Consider the following 26,909-nt stretch of genomic DNA (forward strand, 5'->3'; position numbering starts at 1 on the left):
GCAAAAATCTTCATTGTGCAAGCGGCAATCTTTGTCATTTTAACGTGAACAGCTAGAGCTTTTGAAAAATAGAAGAGCAGGAGCTTAACTAAGTCTGAGATAGCACTAAGTCATTGACTGAATATAGTACCACAGGATTTTTTTGAGAGGTATAATATTACAAAGAGTTGCAATGTATTAATACTTAATTTGGTGCATTTTTAAATGGTGGGCTTTGTTGATTCTTATGTTTTTCTTTCCCTCCTGTACTCAAAGAATACGTGTTCACTTGAGCAGCAGCTACAAATCAATAATAGCTAACTCCACTTGCGAAGCTGAAAATGATTTTACCTCCATCTTCTCTGCTTCTAGTGCAGCATTTGTCATCATCATCCTTGCTGTTCTAAAAAGATGTTCCAGCATGAAGTGGCTGAAGAGCGGATGAACATGGGCTATCTGATCTGAAACCCAACTGTTGACATTGCTGTGGCTGAGTTCCTTCTAAATAGTAGCATTTAGTATTGCACTCTAAGAGGTTTTTAACAGTTTTCATTTTAAATATACTGGAGGGAGACACATAAGGAAATGGGAAAGGAATGTTTGTTTAATTGGAGCAAGCCCTAGGGAATGCCATTTCTCAAGTCTGACATGTCTGAACAAGCGGTGAGCTAAGTGTGAGACATACTGTTTCCACTGCTGTACAGTCTGCTGTCACTGACAGTAGGTAAAATGTTAACAAAATACTCTTAAGTTTACAAAAGAATTGTCTACTGCCATTTTAGCATGTTTCTTTTAATTTGTGCTAGCTGTAATGGGAAATGGGACTGCAGCGCAGTTGGATTTATCTCTACCAAACATTCCAATGACTAGCACAATGTCTGAAAAAACAAAACACTTTAATTAGACAACTGCAAGCACCTCAAACAATTTGTTATTGTTACAACACAGGGCTACCTTCTCACAATCTAGTTATTGCAAAGGCATGTGAATAAATTTTAAATGGACAGAGTCAAGAAAAAGTGGCACCATAATTAACATGTAAAACCAGAAATAAACTTACATTCATCCCACTGACTTCTAAAAGAGGCCAAAATACATCTCCATATTTTACATTCTAAAATCTGTATTGCCTATGAGTGAGTCTAGTTAGCCTTTTTCTAGGAAACATTTAAAAGTTTTGCGTGCAATTTACAAAGGGAAATCTTATTTCTATATATGTTAATTCATGGGAAAAAGTTAAGCTAGTGCAATTTGTTTTAGAAAACATGTAAAGCTATGAATGGAATGAGCATGATCTCTCCGTACCGTCAGATAATTGTGCTGACTGCACTGTACCAAAACTGCTTTTGTATCTACTCTGACTCCAAGCACACATTTTGTAAAAGATCAGTAACTCTACACAGAGAATGTTTCCCATGCTCACTTTTAATCTCTTGGTATAGTACAACTTACAGTGCTTAAAAAAAGGCAACACCATCTGGTACCATATCTTCACTATCACATTAAAAGGGAAATTGCTATTTTCTCTTTTAAAAGCACTTAAAATAGGCAAAAGTTCTAAAAGGGAGTGCTAAATGATAATGCATACTTTAGTAGAAAGAAGTCTAGCCTTCCTTTAAAGTGCCATTTGGGGAATGAAATCTTGTAAACCAGAGCCACTTTGTGTAAAATCCAATGAATGGGAACTGCTGCAGATGGAAAGTTTACACAGCTCTTTAAAGCAGTTGAAGTTCACTACATGCAATTTGTATGCTACAATGCTCTCTAAAACTTAGTAGCTTTACTCTGAAATTTAATCCCCATCCCATATTTAAATGGAAATAAACATTTACAGGGTGCATTTACATTTACTATAATACAAGAATGATGTCCCTTTGCCAGAAGATAAAATTGTACAATTCCTTGCCATTTCTCAGTACTGATTTGATAATTTCTTAAGCTTGTAAATTATATAATACTCATCAGCTAAAATATTATTCATAAATAGTTACAAAACCTGGCAAAACACATTGGGGGGGAAAAAGTACTTTTTGTTCAAAAAATTGACATTTGAATGCCACACAACACAAGAAACAATGCTTAAAGACACAGTAAGTGTTTTCTGAAGAAAGTGGGTCAGTAAACTACTAGCTGGAGACAAAAAGACTACCCTTCCCCAAGAACACAGTGCACAAAAAGCAAAATGTCAAACAGTACCTCAAAGCAAAATAAAGGTCTGAGGATGAAGCCAGCTCATTTGTGATCCTGTTTTGTGATAGTCCCCATTTAGGTTTGATGCAATGGAAAGTGGTTGCTGGCTTAGCACTATATGTTGAGGCTGCTAAGAATTCAACCATGGATGCCGAAGGCATTCTCCAGCTGAAGCTCGTTTTTCTGGGACCATTTCTAACATGGGGATCAAGAAATCTGTAAACTGTGCAGCATCTTCATGTGGCCACCCATACTTCTCCACAAGTACATCAAACAGGCTCCAGGGTTTCAGCTTGGTAATGTGCCGGAGTTCTCCTGCATGGAAAAATGAATTATGTTAGAAAAAGCCAATTATAAATTTTATTCTGCTTATGTCATTTAGTCACTTCCATTCATCATATCCAGAACACCATTGCACAGAATATCTACTAAAGCAGCTTTGTGTAACTTACTGCAGTCCTCCCTTAGAAATAAACCCAGCAAATGTTTTAGGTCATTATCAAAAATGAAAAATTATTCTTAAAGCACATATTCTGAAGGCATGGTTCCTCTTAAATTAGCTGCACTATACTGGCAATTCACATACGTGTGTGTCCTTCGTACAATTATTTTCAGATCTCAACCCTAACCAATCTACATAATAGATTAATTTTGAAAAGATCTAGCCTCTGCAAGATAGGTGACTAAAATGTGAATGCTAGCAGGATCTACTCAGGACAAAGAAATGCAAACTGCAGTGTGGTGAAATGATAAGTCTTTGTATCAAATACTACTTTAGCCTTGAATGTGGCACAGCCTATTGTTAGCTGACCATATGCAAAGAAAACCTGAGTCATGAGATTAAAGATAAGGGAAGTTTCCCAGTGAGAAATGCTGCCATCACCACCACCGACACACGAGAGTTTTCACCGTAGTGCTGAAAAAGACTTAGCAGAACCCCTAGGAAGAAACAAGTAACGTGTTCCCAGTGTTGTCATTTTCCCCACAGGGACCATGAATGCCCAGCCCCACTACCTGCCAAAGCCTAGAGATTCCAGACTTGGGATCCACCAGACTTTTTTGGGCACGTACTTGATTACAAATGTGGTCCTCCAAACAACATACCTCTGCCCTTCTGCTTTCCTGAGATGCCACGTCCATCTCTTACACAGATGCATCACATCGGTGTCTAAAAGGCGTGAAGTCTCTGGGTAAGGTCCTGGCTTTTCCCAAGATCTCACCACAGAGGCTAAATTAATATTGTCGGTATATTCTGAATGTTTTATTTGTTGCAAAGTAGAGCCTGAACTTGAATTTCCAAATAAGGGTTAGCATGTTCTGAGGAAAATATAACAGCCCCTTGGGAGGGCTGGCTAAATAGATCCTTACATTTAAGGGCAAGTTTGGCAGGGGTTACAAAAATTCTTCTGGGGTTCTTAAAATATTTAACGGATGATGAAATAAAATAAAAGCAAAGGTAGTGTAGGCCCCAAAAGTAAATGAATACTTTGTCTCAGTTTTTGAAGTAGACTGTGGGGGTAAGTGCAGGATGGACAAGGGGAATGAGGGTATGACAGTGTAAATTGCCACAGCTGAGGTGGCAACAAAACTCCGACTCAGTTCACTCAAACAAAGCCACAAGTCCAGTGCAAGTTTTCTTAACAAATTTACCAAGTTGTGGATGTACCCTAAGATGGGAAACAGCAAACACACAGCTATATTTAAGAAAGGGGGGGGAAAGGGGAATTATATGGGCACCTATAGGCCCCTCAGTCTGCCCTCAATAGTACAAATTTTGAAGGTAAGAATAATTAAATGCAAGTCAGTAAATAGAAAATGAGATGAAATGCAATTAGAGTTTTACCGAAGAGAGAACATGCCAGGATAACCTGATCTCTCATTTTGTAGACAGGAAATGAGGTAGACATCCTCTGCCAGGCCTTCAGTAAAGCAACTAGCACAAAGTGATTAGCAAATATAGGCTAATACCCAAGTTAATTCAGGTATTGTACACAAAACTGGATGTCCTTGAGGACCGGAGTAAAAGAAATGGGATGAAATTCAATACTACAAAGTCTAATAAGGTCATGCACTTCAGGATTATTATTCTACAAACTGGGAGCTCATCGCATGGAAACAGCTGAGGAGAAGCTATCAGCGTGACCGTTGTAAGCTGTCAATGTGATGCATTCAAGTTAATGCTGCAGTGAGGAGAACCATTTACGTCAGGAAAATGTTGGCACAAGAACAAATGGTATAAATTGGCCATGAATAAACTCTATTGATGGAAACAACTTGATGACTGAGGAGGCTTCTTCCAGGCCCACATGCTTGCAACTTGCTCAGTGACAGCCAGCAACCCATGAAGTGACTGGTGCAGTGAATTACCTGCAGGCAAACGGACCCCATCCCACCCACCTCTCATCTCCATGTGGTTTCCTCACTGTCATTTGTCAGAGCAGTCCCTTTTCCATTGTGTGCTTTCATCTTTTCTGCTCCTTTGAGGGCAGAGTCCGCACACCCACTGTGATTGTTTGTTGGCCAGTCCTAGCTAACAAGCCCTTTGGCCAGTTGGCATTAACTGCAACAGCTGAAGTGCGTATCACCAGATGTGGTGCACGTGGAACTGGAAGTCTGGTGCAGTACCCCTGTGGGCTTGATGAACTTCCAAACACACACAGCTATCTATAGACATGCTTTTGTAGTCCCATTATAATACCTTTAAATATCTATATATTCCCCCCAAATCTAGAAACGCCCTTAACTGATGAACTTTGAAGTTCATTTGTAAATGTCTCAGGGATATAAGCCAAAAAAATTAGAAAAAACTTTGAAAAAAAGTGAATTATGAAAAAAGTTAAATCCTCACATTTCTGACATAATTTACGGGATAGTCACTAAACTTTTCCCTTTTTACCCTAGGAAGAGATGTGGTCTATGAGTGTTTTGGTTTTGGTAAGGAAAAGGTGGTGTTGAAAAATGGTATATTGTACCAGGAATTCAGCCTTGACTCCAAAGGAGTTAGTAACTCTTCCTTATTTAGTGGAACCCTCACCCATCTCTAAGTAACACCAAATATGCAATTTAAGCATACAAAAGGAAATATATTAATAGTTACATTTGAAAAATTAAGATGACCCCTCAACAGTCATACAAAATAGTGCAGCCACTTCACAACACAGAGCAACATGAAATAATGCGTTTAAACTACAGCAAAGCAGGTTCAATTTACTCTCAGCAAAAAAGTCCTTATTGTCAGAAGCAAGGATTTTTTTGGTAATATCTTTTATTGGACCACCTATGTAGTTGAGAGAGATGCTAGGCAAGCTTTTGGGTATAAAGTGCCTTTCTTTAGGTCTGGGCAACTAAATCATAAGTATTGCTATTCCAAGTGGACTCTGATTTACAGACCCTACTTTTCCACACCCAGCAACTTGGCACTGAACCTGCATAAGACCCGTGGTTCTTCTGACGCTCCTGGCCACTGGTAGCAAACTCCCTTTTTATAAAACTGAATCCTCAACTACAATTCTGCCTCCCCAGCTTTCTCCATGCCCTTTTGTTCATCAAAAGAGCTTCAGAGAGTGCTTCAACAGTGCCCTCCAATGGCTTGTCTAGATGTAGTCAAATCCCTTAAATGTGGCAGCCTAATGTCTGAAGGAAAGGCTCCTGGGGGCATCTTTGAGCTGTCTTTTCATTGTCTCTTCCACAAGTAGCAACTTAGGGACCACCTTAAGCAGCAATGATAATGTGATAAAGCCCACAGCAGGAAGCACTTCATTGGAGAGCACAGACCTGTTGCAAATCCCTTGCATCACAGCTTCAGGGACGAGAGATTTTCTTTGTTTAAATCCTTGCTATCACTCAGGCTAAGGCTTTGTGACACTGATTTGAATATTTGTGCTACTGTGCCTTTAGTTCTAAATTGATAATGACCTGAATTATAAATGCTTATAAAAATATCATTACTGGGACTATCTTTTAATTCAATTTCACCCAAAATACTGAAAACTAGGAGCCTGCAATTTTGCTCACATGAATGATCGACAAGTAGTTCACTGAACACTTCCCTGAAAGTATTTGCTGCTTAAAGTTCTGTTTGCTCCATCACCAGCTACCACATTTTTATTACTTTTTAATTCGTTTTTTTGGGCACAAAACTTGGTATTTCAAAACACGATGAATAGAATTGTTCCCCCATTAGTGATGAGAAATTATGTATACCTTCAATACATTTATCAATTGGACTGTAATTTTTTTTTATACAGAGGGCAATGTTTTCTAAAATGTCTAAATGTATAGTCCTAAACCCTTATTTCAGCACCTAATGAGATATTCCAAAAGCACCTAATTAACGTAGGCCCCAAAGCCTCTTCCAGCAGAGTTTGCAATTTGTGTGCATCCTTGCCAACACATTTCAGCTTTCTTAACTTGGAGAAGGTTTGACATATCAGCAGGGGGTGCTAGGCACAACAGCAGCATGTCTATTTGCTTATCAGTCTTCTGTTGAATTCATGCTTTTCTCACAATACAGCTGTTCATCAGCTTTGAATTTGGATGTTTTATCCTGAGCATTTTAAGTGTAAACTTCATAAAAAACCAAAAAAATTGTGTGTCCAATCTGGGATGAAGGATCTCTTGCATTCAAAAGTTTGTCTAAGTCTATCCCAGCCGTGCAGTTGGTCCAATAACAGATATCACCCAAGGAAATCCTTGCCTCCAATCTGTAAGAAACTAAAACTAGTGGGTAAACCCAAGTCTAGCAATTTACAGCTATACATTAAAAAGTTCATAAATAATTAATCTGGGATGAAAATAAAATTTCTGATTTGAAATAAAAAAATTAAACAATGTTTAAATTAAAAATGGCTTCTGATTTTTTAATTAACATTATTCTCCAATGGCATTTCCAAAGCCTAATTTCCTGCCAGAATCAGATTTAACAAAAGTAACTGATACAAACAGAATGACCAGTTGGTAATGAACAGCTTAATAAAGATGCAATATTAGATCCATTGCTCCTAGAAAAACTGCCACCAGAATACCCCGAATCACAGAAAAGCAGAGTAGGAAGGGACCTCAGGAAGTCATCTAGTCCAGTCCTCTGTTCACAGCAGGATCATCCCTATGCAAACCATCCCATTCATGTCCTCACCCACAATCAACCCTGCTGTACAAGAATAATGTGGAAAGATGCCAAAAGCACCCTAAACTGCCACAAGTGGAGCAGGGGGTGTGGACTGTCAGTGCCCCACAGCTGCAGTGGTTGTTAAAATGCACTTGAGAGATCCAAGGAAGAGGGCCATGTCCCCTCCCTCCCTGCAAAGGAAAATAAACAGCTCCTCTCCCCCAAGCTATAACAACTATGGGGGTTTTTTTAGTATTAATGTGAACTCCAACAGACCAACCTTATTAGCTAGACAGAAGAGCAATAAAGGATTCTACCATAAATGACAATGAGGCAAGAGAGGTAAGAATTTCTTAAGGTGCCTGGTTTTCTGTGCCTTATCATCAGACCTAAGGAAAAATGTTTTCCATGAAAAGGTTTGTCTAACTCTGCCCCAGCTACATAGTAGATCCAATAAAAAACACAACCTAAAAAATCCTTGCCTCTTGCATTATTTCTGGCCCACCACAGGTACAACATCACTCCTCTTCCACTACCACGATATGAAGGAAGTCATGGCTGGTTCTTGATCTACACCTGCTCTAAGACTCCAGAGCCAAAGAGGGGCATGCAGAGAGGCCAGGGGTATAAATCTGCAGCAGGAATTCCCAGAAGGGAATGAGACGCGCACTGGAAACAAACAAATCTTTACTACCACTTTATTTTAATCTTACCAACTGCCCAAGGATAAAGAATAGTCAGATGTCCTCAGTGATAAAATCCTCTTGTCTGTGCACCAGAAGCACTGCAACACGTTTTTAATTTTGATGTCATGTCAAGGTTTTTACTATGTTTTTACAAAATGCTGGTCAGTCTGTGCTAAGCTAGTATTTAAGCCTGAATAGCCATTCTGAAGACACAAAAAAGGACCTTGTGTGTGCACTAAATTGACCATCACAGTGAGCTAGTGTTGAAGTTAGGAACGTCGCCCAGGAATCCCTATCCCTGCTTAACCACCAGACGTCACCACTTTCCACAATGAGTTCACTTATGAGATCTGAAATAATGCTGAGTTGTTATTGGTGCTAGCCTGATTTCTGCATCTACCGAAGAGAGAAATTCTCAAGACATTAACTTTTATTGTTAGAGTGTAAGAGATTACAATTAGAAGAATTTAATCAACAAAATAAGAGCAAGTAACAGAGAGACAAGGTACTACAGCCTGACAGTAGAACAATTCACCATGTTATAAAGAGAGACATATACTAGTTTAATTCTGCTAACCTAACTGAAGCCAAAATGAAAGAAACTTGACCAAAACCAGTTCTTGTACTACATCACATACAGGTTTAGTATTAAATTTATTTCATATTTGTACAGCACTTAACATGATGGAGACCCAGGCTACGAACAGGACTCCCAGATACTACCACAACACAAATAATACTGATACTGTTAAAAGTGAAATAATGCTATTGAGACGGAAGACACAAGCTGTCCATATCTGTGTCACACAACTACTATTTCTGTATTTGTTTTCCCCTTATTAGAATGGGAAGGTAATGGCAGGAAATACATAAAACCTTTGTGTTTCTCTTTATTATTTGTTTTACCCCTTAGAAAGAGAGTCTGCTTGAACAGCATAAGGTAAAAAGTGAACAACAGTTATTTTCCCCAAGAGTATTTTAAATCCTTTCAATGTTTGTCAGACTGCATTATCCGATGATAAATTTCAGAGAATATAAATTTAAACTAATTTTACATTAGGATGCATTTGGTGCTATCTATACATTTAAATAATGCTTTATGAAAATGTTGCTTTAATATCCACTGTTTCACAATATAAATGGTAAGTGAAATCATTTTTACTCTGCAACTTTTTGCTCTTCACGGAAAGGTGAGTTCACACTTATAAAACTCTTCTTTAACACGATCTTCTCATTTAAATGGATATATTTCTTCGTTACCCACACATGAATGTATAATTTATCCTTTTGGCTAGCGTTATGCTTTAAATTAGTGTTGCATAAATACCATTACCTTTTTTGGTGAAAAACTCCTTGGAATATTTCCCCAACATAGCGTATTTTCGAGGGATTTTTCCCAGCAGTTCAATGATCAATGCTATGTGGTCTGCATTGGAGAATATTGCCAGCAAAACAGAAACATACAACAGTTTAATCAGTACATTGCATGCACACACTAATGCTGGCCCAGTACAGACAGAAATAGATTTGTCCTCCTCAAAAAAAGCCATAAACACCACTGAGTGTACAGACAAGGCTTTCCACTTGGGATGGTTAATTTGGAAATTTGGAATTTCCAAATTTGGGAATTTGGAAATGTGCTTTCAGGGAAATTTCTCCAACAAAAAGACAGTTAAAAGATAAGATTTTGCCAATTAACTGATTTAAAATACATATGCAATTTTTTTTTTCAATAAGTTGGCAAAACAAAGGCAATGGAATGCTTTATGGGTTTTTGTTTTTTCATTTGTTAATTTTTGTTCTTCAAGGCTAATTTTGCATGTATGATTTGAGAAAATGCTTCTTAGTGGTATGTGTTATAACCACCAGCTGCCATTCCACTTCTGTCTGCATCACGGCGCCTTTCAAAAAGAAGAGGTACTACCTCTGCGATTGAAGAATTCCCGAGAATATTTTCCAGACAGAGCAAAGTGCCTTGGGATATTGCCTAGCAGCTCTATGATGTGTGCTATGTGGTCTATGAAGGAGAGAAAAAAAGGACACGGGAGTGGGAAGGGCAGGGAAAGGATGGGATAAAAAGAAGAGGAAAGAAACTGGAATTAGTAAAAAATCAGAAATAGTTTTTAAATTAACAATGTTTGCAGCAAACCCATGCAGAGGTTTCCAGGATCAGCAGAGCTCTGGCATCATTAGTAGCACTTAGGAACAATGAATGATGCCCACGTTACCACTGCAAAGGGCATTACAAGCAAACAAGCATGGAAATGGACAGGTACACAGATGGAAGCAGGAGTTAATTTTGGTTTTAAAAAAATTAGTAATTCACTACTTAAAATCAAATATACACAATTGTGAATAATTATTCCAGTGTCAATCTTAAAACAGAGAAAACTATAGAGCTTGATTGTGTTGCTTTTGTAACTGAAACATTCTCAATCAGGTTTTCACACATATGCAGATCTTACAAGGAGGTAGTTTACTTCCTTCAGGATGCTGTTAAGCAAGAGTAGTGTATCTGCTGAAGGAGGTTTGCCCACCTATTGCTATTCATGGGACTTAAAACTAAAAAGAAAAACATGTGAATTTATATTCTGGAACCAGAACACAGTGTTGATGAACAGTTCAGTCAAATCCAAAAACTAACCCCGCTAGTAAAAACTTTACAAAGGTGTGATTATCTCTGGGAAATTGTGTAACATCTCAAAAGATACATACCCTCATCTCTGGAATAGTCTTCACCAGAATGTGGTTCGAACAAATAGTCTCCAGTTGCAAGCTCAAATGCCTGCAACACAACAGACACACTTATGGGTATTTCAGAAATAAATATATTAAACTTACATTTTTGACGAATGCCAAAGCAATCTTTTATAAATGAGAGAATTATTCTCAAAGCAAGTGCTCAAGGAAAGTGTACTTACATAGTAGTGTAGTTCCTTGAATAAACTGACAGCACAGAGCAACTGTCTTTGGAGAAAGTTCCCGTGCTCTCGGTACCAAAGTCAGAACCCACCACAGGATCTGTTCCCTTGCATCGCTGAAGGCTCAGATCAACAGCCTTACAAAGAGCAAGAAGCCTCAACCCCAGTCCACTTCTTTCTACTAAATCAGAATCTATGGCATTGACTCTGACGAACTGGGATAGTCAGCTAAGGCACGTGAATCTATGCTGTCAATCTACACGGTAATTCTTGGGTTTGAATGGACAAGCTAAGAAATCTTTCCGTCATCTGTTAGTATCAGTACAGATCCCCACTGTTGGGAAATTAACTAAGGGTAGTAATCCCTGAGAGAGCTTGACTGAAGAAAGCCAGTTAAAGAAAAATTGTCAATGTTTTTCTAATGAGACCTGAAACCCTTATAAAGCTGTGTCAATGTGTGCACTTAATTTCCATCTGGAATTCAGAAGACAGAATCATTTCCTCTGAAGGATGCATTTGGATCCAAGAGACTAGATTCACCACAATTCAAAATGGCAATAAAGACAAACATTTTTAATAGTAATAACCATTAAAATAGATATTCTTCAACACTGAGGATGGCATCCCATCCCTTTCTTGCCCTACAACTAAGTTTGGTTGTTGACATGACTGTCTGAGCCCTAAGAATGGCTCTCCTGCACAGAATGGCACTCTGCTCCTGGGTGTGGAGTCCTACCCACGTGAACATCTATGTACACATCCAGAAACAGAATGCAAACCTGAGCAATCTGGTCATCTCGGGTACCTGAAAAGAACAGAATGCCACCCTTCCAAATATCCACACTAGGGGTGCATTGATAGAGATTTTTTGGGCCGATACCGATGGCGGATTTTTAACGAGCCATATCGGCTGATACCAATCCAATAGCCAATATGCGGCCCGGCCGCATGGAGAGCAGCGTTCGGCTGGTAAATCTGTTGTGGGGGAAGAGCCAAGGGGGGAGGGAAGGGGCATGTGGGGAGCAGATCAAGGCCCCCAAGGTGAGGGAGGGAGTGGGGCTGACACTGGGGTAAGCGCTGCCCAGCCAGGGTGGGGCAGGACACAGCATGGGACAGAGCCACAGCTTGTCGGGGGCGCAAGGGGGGACAGCTCCTACTGCTGCACGCATCCCAGGAGGGCATGGGGGATGTGTGCCCCCCAGATCTTCATACGGGGCAAGGGTGGGCTGCTGCAGCGGGCTGGGGGCCAGAGGCAGCACCACGGTCTTCCCAGCAGGTGGCTGGACCATGGCTGCATTCAGGATGGGTGGCAGCAGCAGCAGCACTGGGAGGGGGAATATGGGGGGCTACAGCAAATATTGGGGTAGGCACAGCCGTCCACGTAACCCCACTCCCAGTGCTGCTGCCGCCTGCCCTGAGCACAGCCCTAGCCCAACCCCCTGCCAGGAAGAGCCTGGCACCACCCTTGGCCTCAGCCCACAGTGGCAGCCCACCCTTGCCCTACATGCAGATCCAGGGGGGACATGCCCCCATGCCCTCCAGAGGTGTGTGCAGCTGCGGGAGCTGTGCCCTCTAAACGAGTGGCTCGTGGCTCCATCCCATGCCTTGACCTGCCCTGCCATGGCTGGGCAGCACCTGCCCCTGCCCTAGCCCCAGTGGCAGCCCCACTCCCTCCCTTACTGCAGGGGCCTCAATCTTCCAACATGCCCAGCCTTCTCCCCTGCTCCTCTACCATCATGAGAAACTTGGCCCACTGCTCCATTCCCAACTACCGTGGCTGCAAAAGTAATGAGGGGAGTAAAAACCAGGTAGACGCCCACAGGCCACATATTAGCCCCTTGCAGGCCACATCCAGCCCACAAACGCCAATTGAACAGCCCTGTTGTAGGTCAGTAGGTAGATACCACTACAAATTGACTGTAATGGTATCAGACTCCAAAATGCTTTAATGATAGCAGTCAAATGCTGGAGGAACCATGCAACCTCAAGTTTGACTTTTTCTGAGAGAGAAGTTTCATGACAAAAATGTTAGCAGTCATCCACCAAAAAAATCCACAACTTAGTACTCTCATTTGAATAATGTAAATCAGAGTGAACAGTACTAAAAGGATAATATTAATACTAAACAAATTCTCCTCCAAACACCTACACACCCCTTTTATTCATAGAGTTCATGGATTTCAGGTTTGGATTAATCGTTTGGCCCTGGGTGTACATTAGGAAACCCAGAGCTGGAAGATGAGCTAGAAGTTCCTATGTTAAGGTAGGAGATCTGAGAATCAAAAGTTGTATCATGTCAACCTGTCAAACCTGACTGTCATGAAGCTCTCGGTAAAAGAAGAAAGGCACGCATTTTTTTAAAACTCCAAAATAGTAAGTGGATTAATCAAATCCTTGTCCCCAAGGAGGGAAATAGCAGGCATTTCAATCTTTCCCATATCAAAAGCAAGCCTAATAAGAGAGAATCCAACCTGCTGAATACTGAAGCAACTATTGAATTCTTGAAACAAAAAACCCACCTGAACTGATTACATACAATACATCCAAGTTGGGTCTGGGAAACTGTTCAATTGACTAGTCAAATAATGACAACTGACTGGTCAACTGAACATCTATTTGACCACAGCCAAAAAGTGTCAGATATTCCATGAAGCAAAAAATACCCTTATGTACCTTTTTATTGCATCATAGTGTTATCTGTTAGCAAGGGCAGCTGTCATGGCTCTTTGTCCCTCAGTGTCCTGCTTAAGTCAGGATGGATACCCCCCCACTGCACCCGGTCCATCCACCCACCACTTAGGAGAAGGAACCCCCTGCCCTTGTCTTCTCTCCTGAGCATTTCCAGGCTCCTTTCCCTTCCCTCCACTGAGCCACATTGGGCTGCAGGACTCTGCTGAGAGAAGAAACAAAACCAGCAGCATAAGAAAAGCTGCTCTTCCTGGCCAACAACAAAAAGCCTGAAGTGTTCTTAGTACAACTGGGTTTTTTTAAATGACTTTTGTCTCACAGTTGCTCTGTGTGTTTTATTTCTGTTTAATTTTAATTTATTTTATAACTGTTTGGGCTGGTTTGGGGTTAAAAGACAAGGAAATAACTTTTCAGTCTTGAATATGATTCATATTTACACTTACCTAACACTGATAGTTGTAAATAATTTAAATATTTCATAAGTTAACTTTTTTCTTATTAGCATAAGTATCTAACCTATTGAAGATTATAGTCTCTCTCTTCACTTTTCTAATGCTTAAAATATTTGACCACTATTTGACCAGTCAATTGATCAAGTGTTTTTTTGACCAATCAAATACCAAACCTTAATCCAAGTCAAATCAATTTCCATCCTATCAAGGCACCCAAGGCAAAGAACACCACTCCATGAGTCTGACAGTCTTGTCTTGGTGTCCAGGGCGAGCTCTATCCTAGCAGCTCACCAACTCCATGACGGCTGTTGTTGCCTTCAAAATTTTTTTTTCTTGCCCCAACCTAATTCAAAGTATCAAAGTATTAATTGAAAATGGATCACCTGTAATAAATCTGTTGTTCTAAGGTGCATGCAGAGTTTTCTCTAATGGTATCTGGCTGGTGTTACTTTTGATACACAGACTACTGCAGTCTGTACGCTCTGGAAGTCTGATGCTAGTAAGCCATCTTCCAGGTCCTAAAGGCAACGCAGAAAACAACTCCAATACATGTTCAGTGGCAAAAGCTCAGAATGGTTTCTTGTTGTTCGACAATACACCAACTGATCTAATTAACAATCAGTCCAACTTAGCAAAGCTTACCCTTGACAAGTGGAGATGCTGTACACACACTCCTGTAGGTCTCTACAAGGAACAGGCTACCCAACTCCTGTGTTCATACATGCATACCCCTCACATCTTGTGCCAACTCTTTCTCTCTCTCTCTCTCTCTCTTTCTGTCGAAAAGTTCATCTTTATCTGTTCTGTTTCCCAAATTCATGCACCTGCACACGCACTAGTAAGTTCCAACTTTACATGTGTATCTGCTGTGTTTATACTTCCTTTAATGCTGGTTAGTGTGGGGGTTTTTTCTTCCTATGTCATCCAATAGTCAGGAGGCCCTTTTCTCCCATACTGCTTTTTGGTACTGTAGCTTAGCATAGCTTAGCATAACTACGGCCTACCACAACTGGAACCCTACAACTGTTTCTCTTCTTACTGCGATGCTGCTTTTGCCTTTCTCTTCTAATGCAGCTAAAGAGAAGCTGCTTCTCATAGAGCCATGAGCTACATGGAGCCAGAGGCCTCTGAGAACTGCAACTTGGGCCTCAAATCTTTTTCGATTTCTAGGATGACCTAGATGACTCAGCGCTAAGAACAAAGAGACAGTGGCTACATCTGAAACCTTTGGTTTAGTTGCAGAGAAAGATGGTCCTCACTTGTGGATGCAAAGCTTCCTCTATCCCAGAAGGCCCTACGCAACCTTCTCAATTCCCATATGCCTTTGAGATAAAAGCCAAAAAGACAGAATAGACAAGTTTATATCCTCATGTAATATTTGAGTAAACTGAGACAGAGAAAGGTTAAGACACTTGCACAGGCAGCCCCTGACCATATATACCTGGACTTTTCTGTTGGCAATATCCCAAAAATATCATAGAGGACCAGGTCTAGATGAAAGATTTTGAAGGAAACAATCTCAGTAGCTTTTATAAAAGGACTAATTCTAGAAGACACTCCATGAATAATGGAAAGCAAGGATGAAAGGCAAAAAGACATATGACAAAAGTGCATTAATTGGCAGTTTGTTCCCTGCAAAATTTCCCTCTACAACTTCAGGAAATAAAAAGCACATAAAAACACAAAAGGAATTTTGCTTTATCACTATGTGATAGAGAGACCAAATGCACAAAGCGCAGCCAGTCATGGGGTATTTGAAAGCAAAAAAGATGTCTACTATCCCTACAGTCTATTCTTAGAGCCACATAAATGTCCTGAGTAGCTGCTCATTAAGCATCCTTTTCTACTTTGTTCTATTTCATTTACTTATGCTGTGTCTAGCACCCCACTACTCTTGGAAGACAGTTTTCTTTAGCATGTTTCAGCATGTACACTGCATTCTTCAGAGCAAAGCAGCATTTAGTGATTAATGAAAGCATCTCACACCATCTATCTCTACTGAAAGAAAAGTGCACGTAGTGAGCAAATATTTTTTCTGAAAATAAACTCTTACTGTAGTCTAAAGCCCTTTGTGTTTTTGTGTCATCACTCTTTGAACTGTTTTAAATTTAGTGACATTAAGATCACAGCATCCTCCTTTCATCTTGAAAAACAAGGCAAGTTTCCTCCTCTGATGCCAGCATCATTCTCTCAGCTGCCCTCTTCTCGCAGAACAATACTAACTGTGTCACATCTGATAGCTGATAAAAGTCGTTGCTCCTTAGCAACTGTGCAATTGCTGCTTTAGAAACTTCCAAGGTCACATTTGCTCTTCAAACCAACTTGTTACATTACATTATTCTAATATTTCATTAATACAACTTCGTGTGCAAGCTGAAAAGATCTGTCAACCTTTGCTTGGCCTGTGCTGCTCAGATGCACCATATGAGGACATACACCATCACATTCAGGCACCACTGGGGAGATGCCTGACTCTCTCCCATTCACTCGATGGGGGAGCACATCAGAGAGGTGCTGCCCTGTGCGCAGAACACAAATGATCGATGATCTCCCGAGGTCCCTTCCAGCCCTAATGTCTATGAAAATCTATGAAATAAAAGCATCTGGTCCTGATTCTGCAGACATTTCCATTCATGCTTTGCCTCATTGCTCTACCTGGCCCCACTGTGCTCCTGTGTAACTGGACTCCTGAGAGTTGGCCTATTCATGTCAAAGGTCATGTCTGCATAGAAAGTTTAGCACAGGTGCAATTTTTGCTGAACTGGAACCTTAATATACTGCAGTATCATTATTCAGTATTCATTCTCTTCTCATGTTTAGAAGTGTCTTCCCCACAGGAATACCCTTCCTTTCACCCATATTCCGTTTGGGGATGGCAAAAAAACAAGTATAGGCTTCTTCCTCTTCTCTGATGCCTCCTGCCAGCCTCCAGTTATGCTTTGTTACATGTTGCTTATTAAAAACACTGGGATTTAAAAATGCAACACTGTTTTTCCTGAATGGTCACAAACCTCTCTGAAAGTCATTCTTATTGTGTGCCAAAACAGATCCACAAATTAGAGCAGAAAAATACCCTCCCCTGTTACAGGGCTAGCTTTGTATTTTAACCATCTGCCTCTCAGGGCTAACCACCATCTAATTAACATGAAATGCAACCCAGAGTATTAGATGGTGGGGCCATCAACATGCCAGACACTTCCCTGGGCTTCAAGCCAAACAACATAAACAAAGAAAAGCAGTGGAATCGCATTTCTCTCCTTCCCAGCAGTAGTGCATGCAAAGTACAGGCAGAGGGCAGCCCAAAGCATGGCACTTCTCCTGGAACTGGCACCAGTAGGACAGTCCTACTCGGCGCCTGCTCAGTCTATTCCCCCTGGAAAATTTCCCCCCTCCTCTTGGCAGACAAAAAACTCTTGGGCTGGAGGTGATATCTTTGATTAGACCAACTACATAGCAGCAAAAAATATTCTTTTTTAGCAAACTTTAAGGTCCAAACACCCTTCATCAGGTGGAGGAGAATTCAAAGACTAAAAGTTCTCCCAGGTAGAAAAGAAACTTCATTTTGCACAGGAGAGGTAAAGGATGGTGCGGATCCCCTGGGTTTCCAAGTCCATTTTGTGAAAAAGTTGTTCTGTGACTCTACAGCTGAGGCAGAGACAAGGCTCCTGCAGGCTTCTTCCCTGAAGGTGTCAGATGTCTGGCAAGGAGTTGAATTTTGCTTATTTCTTGTTTAGCAATGAACTGTACATTTCCAAACAGCTAATTATGATATCTTTCATGTTTCAGGGATATAGGCTGTAGCCATGTTGGTCTAAAAAGCAGAGGCAGACATGAAGAAGGGGGTTTGGACCCCAAAACCTTGCAAAGAAAGAATCTTTTTGCTATTAGTTAATCTAATAAAAGATATTGCCTTTAGCCCAAGTTTTGTCTGCCTCTGCTTTTTAGACCAACATGGCTAGAAGCTATAACCTCTCCTCTTGCAGACTTTGTAATGACAGAAGACTTGCTGTCAACAAGCCACAGTTCTGCCCCGACGGCGTGCCAGTCAAAGGGCTGTTCCTCCCTGCTGGCACACTCTGGATGCAGTTTCACACACCAAGGCTGGGCTGTCCAAACTCTGAGGGGCTGGGGGCTGCATGCCATGTGGCTCGCAAGCCAGTAAGCCAGATGGGCCCCATGGCCTCCTCCCACCATGACACCCTGCTCCAGAGACCCCAGCTTCCGCAGCAAGCAGGAGTAAAAGGGACATGGTAACCGCAGAGGGGGCCACAGGCCATGTGTTAACCCCCGTGCAAGCTGGATGCAGGCCACAGAACACCAGTCGCACAGCTTTGCACTAAAGGAATATTCTCCTACAACTGCGGTGGCGATGCTGTCACAGGAGTGTCACTGTGTCCAGCACAAGAGGAGTATGGTTTCCTACCCTCACTCAAACAGAGCCAAGTTCTTAGAAGTTCATAACCCCTAAGATCTGCTTGACACAACTATCTAAACAGTCAGCATATAACCTAAGTGCTCTGCCAGAGCTCGTGTCATGAAGAAACAGCAATCATTTTTAGTTCATCTTCATTGCATCCTTGACTGGGCACAGAACAAGCTGGGGAATTCCAACAATAGCTCTGCTATTTGGAAACCCCCTCTAGCTTTCAAAGCCTTTATTATTTCAAGGGCACTTAGTGTGTACATCATGCATCTCAGATCTCTGCATAATGCGAACTCTAGCAGAACCTGCTATATTATCAAGGTTTGTTCTCCATTTTCATAAAGTAATGCCTTCTTTTTGTTCACAGTGACTGGACCAGTTATTTGGATGGACTGCTATTCAAATGCTGCAGTAAAATTCACCCAGAGACTGTCCCTGGCTGCATTCCTATTGAACTCTTTGTCCCAGGTTCCCCTGACTGTCTCCCAGCATTTGTCAAATGTGCATTTAGGCAGATGACTCAGCACTTACTGCCCCTGCTGCATCCTTACTTGAAAGCAGTACTCAGGAAAGAGCACCAGGCATGATAGATCCAGTGCTGGCAGTCCTGCCATTCTGACTGCTCTTAATCTCCCTGAAAATGCTAGCCCTCACAGGACTTAACTCAGACTTAATTTTGTAATGTGCCTCCCTCAGACAAAAGCTCCCTTGCAGCTCCCAGAACAAAGATAGGCTCAGCTTTCTCAGAGCAGGCTGTTCAACTGGTGGCCCACAGTCCACACAGATAATCAGTTGCATCTAGTCCACAGGGGGTTAATACTTGACCCCAAGGCTCCTGCCCTGCCACTGTTACAGTGGCTGAAGTCTCTAGGGTAGGACAGCATAGCGGGAGGCCCAGCAAGCTGGCTCTCTGTGTAACAGCACCAATGTGGGGAAAGGGAGAGGATGGTGCATGGTGGTGGCAGTAGGGGAGCTCTCATGGAAAGGGGCTGGAGCAGGGAGGGGGCTCGAACTGCAAAAATGAAGGGACAAGTAAAGCATAGTTCTCTAGCACTATAAAATTAGCCTAAATCATATAAAATCACCCGAAATTATAAGGAAAAAACCCCACAGCACTTCACTAAAGTGCATGAAGTTACATTTATCTTTTCCACCATAGTGCAAGAGGGAGTTGGTCAACCCGCCAGCATCCCACAGTGCTTTCCTTTCTATCTCTTTGAGGTGGCCTCTTTGTGACTCACTCCCCAACCTGGAAAATTGGCTTCTTGAGAGTCACTTACCCACCAGACATCCAAGAAAGACCATACAAAATATCTGGGGCTGTGAAACACACAACTAGCTGGAGTCAAACTGAAGCCTGATGGCAGAGCGAACTATGAGGCAGTAAGATTGGAGAATATGGTAGATAGGGTGGATCCTCTGAATCAGGACATCATCTGAATGCTGGAAGCTGCAGAGGGAGAGGGAGAGGAACAGGGACGGGAGACTCTGGGCATGCTCTGTTCACCCTCCCCACTCAGCATCACCACTGCCTCTGTGCAAGACAGGACACAAGGCTAGATGGGCCTTTGATCATAGTCAATGGCATTCCTTATGTTTTTAGCGTCCTCACCATTAAACACTATGGTAAGCTTTGCTGGGTTATGGATTAATACAACCACTGATCAGAGCACATATTGCTCACAGAAAAGCTCTCCGAAAAGAATTAACTAATGCAGGCCTCACTGGAGGTGCGGGAAGGTATTACAGTGTTTCGCTGATTTAGGGTTTAGATTAGAACATGCAGAAATAATTACACTTTTCACGCAGCTATTGGATAATGATGGCTGATAAGACCAGTACACGACATCAAAATAAGGCTGGCGAGATTAAGATGACCTAGTTAACACAGTTTAGCATTTGGTGAGAACTAGGATATATATGATGTAAACAGAAGTTGTTTTGATCAATGTACAAAGGAGGGTCTGGAAACTCTTGGCTTAGGGACACCATGTGCAAGTTATGCCTGTAGCTTACCACAAGCATCCATGGGGTTTAACACTGATAAGTGCAAGGTGTTGCACATGGGGAGGAAGAACCGGCACCACACTTACAGGTTGGGGAACTCTCCTCTTGCCAGCACGGAGACGGAAAAGGATCTTGGAGTCGTCATTGACTCCACGATGAACATGGGCCGGCAGTGTGGGGAGGCAGTCAAGAAGGCCAACCGTACCCTGTCATGCATCCACAGATGCATCTCGAGCAGGTCCAGGGAGGTGATCCTCCCCCTCTATGCGGCACTGGTCAGGCCGCAGCTGGAGTACTGCGTCCAGTTCTGGGCGCCACACTTCAAGAGGGACGTGGACGATATGGAAAGAGTTCAGAGGAGGGCCACTCGTATGATCAGGGGTCAGCAGGGCAGGCCTTATGAGGATAGGCTACGGGACCTGAACCTGTTTAGCCTCCACAAGAGAAGGTTAAGGTGGGACCTTGTGGCCTGCTACAAACTGGTCGGGGGGATCGGCAGGTATTGGGGGAGTCCCTGTTCCCCCGTGCGCTGCCAGGAGTGACCAGGAATAACGGTCACAAACTGGCGGAGGGTAAGTTTAGATTAGATATTAGGAGGCGCTACTTCACAGTCAGGGTGGCTAGGGCCTGGAACCAGCTTCCAGGGGAAGTGGTGCAGGCTCCTAGCCTGGGGATTTTTAAAAGGAAGTTAGATGAGCACCTTGCCGGGGTCATCTGACCCCGGTGCTCTTTCCTGCTAAGGCAGGGGGTCGGACTAGATGATCTACCTAGGTCCCTTCCGACTCTAGCTACTATGAAACTATGAAACTATGGTTACACATTGTGACCTACTGGCCATGCATGTCAGCGAGTAGGCACTTCACAGGTAATAAACCTGGCAGACACTCTGTTATAGAACTGAGCCTGTGGTTGTTTGCTGCAACAAGGTCTTCAAGAGACACACAAGGTCTGTGGCAATGGCAACAGCAACGGCAACGGCAGAGACAGCTTCCTGACACAGCATTGTGCAACGGCTCACCTGAACGGAGGGAACAACGCTTGCTTTACGGCTGCTTGTGAAGGGGGGCTCTCAGCTGTCCAGTGACAGCAATGACACCAGGCAGGAGGTCCTGGGCCCAACCTGGACACCAGGAACAGCTCCAGGAGGTCGAGGAAGATCCTCATAGTCCTTCCTCGTGTTCAGGACTGTGAATGGTGGTAAAGACATTTGGGAAGACAAGCTGACTATCCTTTCAGCCCATATGGTATCGACTCAATCCAAACCAGAAGTGCTTCAAAAGAAGCAGAATATGAAATGCTTTACGTAGATGTCTGTCCATAGCCTGAGGGGCAAATAGAGCTGGAGGGGCACTTCTAATGCAGGCCCAGGATAGCCTAGATCAAAGTACTGATTTTTCAGTAAGGTGATCTCTGAAATTTCTTCCCACAGTGAAAACTCTGCAGGTACTACATGTATTTTAAGTGCCCTTCGTCTAAACCAAAAAGACAATGGAAACCCACCATCAGAGTGCATTTCAGTCTGACATGAATGGCAGTGCCTGAATCTTGGACACATTTACCTTGTTACATGGTGCTATGTCCAGAGAAAACTGGAAAAACCCAAACCAAAATATGGGATTTCTCAGCCCAATTTTGCCCTTAAAATCCTACAAGTACATGAAAGATCTCCAAAATCAAAATCAGATATACTTTACAGGAGAGGTTGCTTGGTTTCTAGAAAAGACATATTTGCCCAGTCCTGGAGAATGCTATAGATTGGCTTTCTTATTTTTTGAAATACCACAACAACTTAGTATATATAATATAAACAAAAAGTATGTATTAGAAAGCACAGCTACGACTGAGCTAGATGGACACAAAAGGAGTTTGAACAAATGAAACATATTATTTATCGTTACATGTAAAATTGGTTAATGAGCAACAATTTCACACCTATGAAATATAGCATTCTGATGATAATCACAAAGTAATTTACAGCTCTTTTGTATGTTTTAAAATAGGGATAAACATCCTGGGAAAGAGAAGGATTACTGACAATACATATGACTCCTAACCATATACTCTAAGGCAGTTTATCCACTTTCATTTTCAGTGAATGAAGTTTGCTAGATTTTATACCATGTGTTAGAAATAGGAACAACTGGCTACTTCACTGTTCACCACAACAATCACTCAACTCCTTACTCTAAAATTATTCTTCCTCTTGTCTGTTTCCTTACGGCCTCCTTCTAATCCTTCGTAAAATTCTCTTTTATCAGATTGTTTTCTTCCATTAAACTCCCAGTGTAGTAAAATATTAATGACTCTATATAAAAGCTATTTTTAACAACATAGTACCTGCAGACAGCATTCATTACCCTGTACAATCAAAAATTCTGAAATATCAGGCTTCTTCCATTCTCTCATCTCCCCGTTCTGTATTTTATTGATGGCTGAATGCAGTAAACTGCTGAGCAGCACCTACAACTCCTACTAGCTTCAATGGAAACTGCTGATGCTCAGCACTCATTAAAAGATAGCTTTTACACTGATAGCTGGTAAAGCATTAGGCAGATACAGCACCACTTTAAATGTCTGCTGCAGGAGCACTTAGTTTACAGAACTCATGAGCTCTTTAGATGCCGTCAGACCATGCAGAGCTTTAAAATCTTGTGAATCACAGCTGAGCTCTTAGAGGACTTCCAAGATACAAAGATGTTATGCTGAAGATCTTGTTCACAGACCAAAGCTATGCATGAAATAAGGAGTCCAGAACAGGAAGCACAGCATGCCAGCATGGGCCTGGTAACTCAATATTTGCACAGTCTGAGGCAATCTGAAAACTCAATTACGAAACTGACCACAGATTTAGTAGAATGTGCATAGCACCCGCAAATTATGCTCATTCCCTATGGCAAAAGAATAAAGACTATTCAAAGGCAAAACTAAAAAAAAATTCTGGTAAAGTCATGATGTATATAAATATCAGAATATATATATGTATAAATATCCCTACAAAAATTTTATAGTTAACAAAGAGAATAATCATTAAAGAGCAAGAAATTCAAAGACTGGATTAAATTTTCAAGAAGCCAAAATATTTAAAGAAAAGAATAAATTACTGTATTTACTTGCATGCCATGCACACCTTTTCCCCAAAAATCAGCTCCCGCCCCCCACCACATTTGTGTATGCATCTTAAGCAGGGAAGCTGATTTTCTGCCCAGAAAAGAAGCACCTGTTTTTATTCCTGCTCCACCAGGCAGCAGTAGTGGCAATTCTATTCAGGCAGCCGAGGGAGTCAACTGACTTAATGGCCCATTGTTCTTCACTCCAGACAAACATTTATCTTTTTTAGTGGTCTTGATGTTCACAAATCACACTAAACCTTCTCAGAGAAATTTTGCTGTTTGTTAGCTGCTCCTGGTCTTTCTCCTCCTATTTCAGGTATCCTGGAGCTTCTTACAACTCTTTCAAAATCATAGAGCCAACCATGGAGACCAACCTTCAGCAGCAGCTAGAACTTTAGCTTCTGGTTAAGCAGGAAAGTGAAGGTAAGTGATCTGAAGACTAGGCCCTGGTCCTACTCTATATAGCCATAACTCCAGAAAAATAGGTGCATGTATTATTTGGAGGGGGTATGGTATGCAAGAAAATATGGTCCCTAAAGTCCACCCTCTTCAGTGGATCTAAGTGAGATGAGCGTAGCACAGTTCTGTTTGATTTCTCTCCACTGCTGGATTTTCTTAGATGTTCTACCTCAAAAATAATGTTGAACAGAATATAAAGATTTAGTTAGATATTTTTTGTCAATGAGACTTTGTGCACATAAACTTGAAAAAGGTTGGATGAATACCTCTGAACTGATTTCCTACATTGTGTTTGAGGAGATTTCTCCAAAACAAGATCCTTGCACTGAGTTTACATGCAAGGCACTGATCCTAAAACCTTATGCATCAGAAATAAATGAGAATTCAAAATGTTTTCTAGGTTTTTCTGCTATAGGAAAAAAGGAATGGAGAAAGCGTATTTTTTTGTCAATTGTAAATACAAACAGAAATAAGTGCTAGACTCATTTCAATGAGATATATGGTTAGACATTTGGAAAATTAAAGCACATGTCCTCCAAAACTCATTTCAATTTTTTTGTCCAATTAAAAACTTTATCAAAAATATTTCTCTTCGCCAAAAATCCATGCATTAGTTTTAGTATGAAAGTGTATAAGTTGATATAAAAGAAAAATAAGACTTATTAATAAGAAAATATGAAATTAATTATTTTGTTAGACCCACTGCTCTGTAATTTATAAACTTTTTTTGTAAAATAAAGGTTTGCTTGACATGATAATAGAACAGCATATTTTATTCTTACCATACATGCTGTACTCCAGATATCAGCAGGTGTACTGTAACCTGCTCCTATTAAAACCTCTATGGATCTATACTGCCTTGTCTGGATGTCTTCTGTGAAGTGTTTATGCTAAAATGGAAAGAATTAAATTAATGGAAAAAATGAACAATAAAAGGGTCTGTGCCAAACAACGCAGGCTAAATACTTAAAATTAGATTTTTATACTTACCACCCAGCAAGCATTTCCCAGGTCAGCAATTTTAACTCTAATTTTATCTGCATTTCTTGGATCCAGGGGATTAACCAATAAGTCAGCAGCACGAGTTTTTGCTAGTACAAGCAAAAAGCAAAGTATTTAGTATCCATTGCATGCAAGTTATGTATTATCTATAGACAACATTGGCTTGGCAATTCATCCAATTTCTTAGAGACCTGGAGACATCAAAATCATTTTCTGAATATTATAAGAATGTTAAGGGGCATCAACAAGATACCCTACCTACGTGCCTAAGACTGGGATATGTTGGGTTTTGGGTTTGTTTGTTTTTTACTGTCCTACGGAATAAAAAATATACACCCAAACTTGGCCAATCTATAAGACTATAAAAGATCTTAGCATGCACATGTTTGGTGTAGGCTTTAGTTTAGAAGTTGAACTCCGATAAATTCTCTGAATTGTATTAAGTAGGGAATACAAGCTGAACACGACTTATTCTGCTGCTGCTACTACCAGCTGTTGAGGGCTTCTGTGACAGGAGGCACAAGGACTGATGGATCACTACATACCCCAAGCTGGCAGCCAGCCAGCAATTAGAAAGCAAACGAATTCAAATGCGCAGGGGACAAGAACCAGAGAGAGGGTAAGAGATGGCAGCACAGTAAAAGAACTGGGACAAAGAGCTAGGGAGGGGCAGGTAGAAGCACAAGATCAAGAACTGGGGGACAGGAGGGAGGCGCTAGTACTATGAACAAGGAGACTGGAAATTCACTAGGGAGAAGGGGTGATGACTGGAAGTAAGACTGGATGAGAGAGAGATGCTTGGGTTAGAGAAGAAGGACTGGACTGGGACTGGTTAGGCAGTTCGGACACTGGGACAAAAAGCCTGGGGAGTAGACCAGGAGTGGTGGGGGAGACTGAGACTAAACAAAGATTCAGAGCATTGGATCTGGGGCTGGCAAGGCAACGAGAGTGGAGAGAGTGGGATATGGAGCCAGTGCTTAGAGATTAACAATTGGATGCAGGGAGGGTGGCACTCAGTTGCAGAGCCTGAGGATATGATTGGGACTGGCTAGAAAAGGAGACTGGGTCTCTGACCTGGGGGCAAACAGACCTGGGAGAAGGACAAGTGACAGATCACTGACTAGTAGAGTACACTGCCCTCAAGAATCTGGAAGAGTGTCTCGCGTCTCAGCATCCCTCTGCTGAGACCAATTATTTGAGCAATTATTTGTGAAACTCAGTGGATGACAGCCTATTGCTGCTATCCATTACCCCATTAGCTCAAGTGGCAGAGGTCTGCGTTGTGGGTCTAACTGTTCCAAACCTACCAATGAACCCTGCAGCTGTTAGCATAGTATAGAGCCACAGAGTGGAATTTCTGGGCTTTTTCAATTTGCTTTAAAAAACCCCAAAAACCTGAATTGCACACAATAAACATGTTAAGAAAACAAACATTTTAGAGTCCAACATTAAAAAATTTAGGAAACGTCAAAAATGGGGATTCCTGTAAAGCCCTTCTTCAGCTCCCTTGTGCATGTGCATTGTGATAGCATTTTTCATTACGTAGCCACATACGTTCTTTTAAAAAACACAAGAAGCTACATCACACAGCACCTAGGCTGAATAGGGCTGTACAGTCAAGAAAGCTGTTTTCAGCCAGACTTCACCTCATGTCTTGCTGAATTTGAAACTGCTGTCACACACGAGGCAGGGAATTGCAGGAAGAGACGGCAGCGCTTCAGTTTAAGGCTGCCTTGCAGAATTGGATCCCAAATCTGTCCATTGCCTTGCAGAACTGGATTCCAACAGGGCTCCCAAGGGAAGATGGACAAATCCTTTATTCCACAAGTGTCATATTCACCTGTGCTCCCAGGGTTGCATCCAGATTCATGTCAGGAACTTCTCA

The 26,909-nt window shown here is 41.6% G+C and overlaps 1 protein-coding gene across 9 annotated transcripts in view; it reads right to left on the reverse strand.

Annotated features, from left to right (window-relative positions):
• Window positions 1–856: 856 nt before the first annotated feature.
• SRPK2 (SRSF protein kinase 2) overlaps window positions 857–26,909 on the reverse strand; it is a 279,322-nt gene continuing 253,269 nt past the window's right edge. For 6 of the 9 annotated variants that reach the window (XM_090041996.1, XM_090041999.1, XM_090042001.1 and 3 more), the window contains 6 exons: window positions 25,013–25,113; window positions 24,805–24,912; window positions 10,678–10,747; window positions 9,887–9,979; window positions 9,296–9,388; window positions 857–2,484 (listed from right to left, as the gene is read on the reverse strand). In XM_090041996.1, the coding sequence (XP_089898122.1) occupies window positions 2,300–2,484; window positions 9,296–9,388; window positions 9,887–9,979; window positions 10,678–10,747; window positions 24,805–24,912; window positions 25,013–25,113 (650 nt within the window). In that variant the 3' untranslated portion in view covers window positions 857–2,299. The remainder of the gene's footprint in view (window positions 2,485–9,295; window positions 9,389–9,886; window positions 9,980–10,677; window positions 10,748–24,804; window positions 24,913–25,012; window positions 25,114–26,909) is intronic. The other 3 variants (XM_090042005.1, XM_090042003.1, XM_090042002.1) reach the window with 2 other exon arrangements.

The sequence above is a fragment of the Crocodylus siamensis genome, chromosome 4 (genome assembly GCF_052110815.1).
Source record: "Crocodylus siamensis isolate JL-2025a chromosome 4, ASM5211081v1, whole genome shotgun sequence".
Lineage (NCBI taxonomy): Eukaryota > Metazoa > Chordata > Crocodylia > Crocodylidae > Crocodylus > Crocodylus siamensis.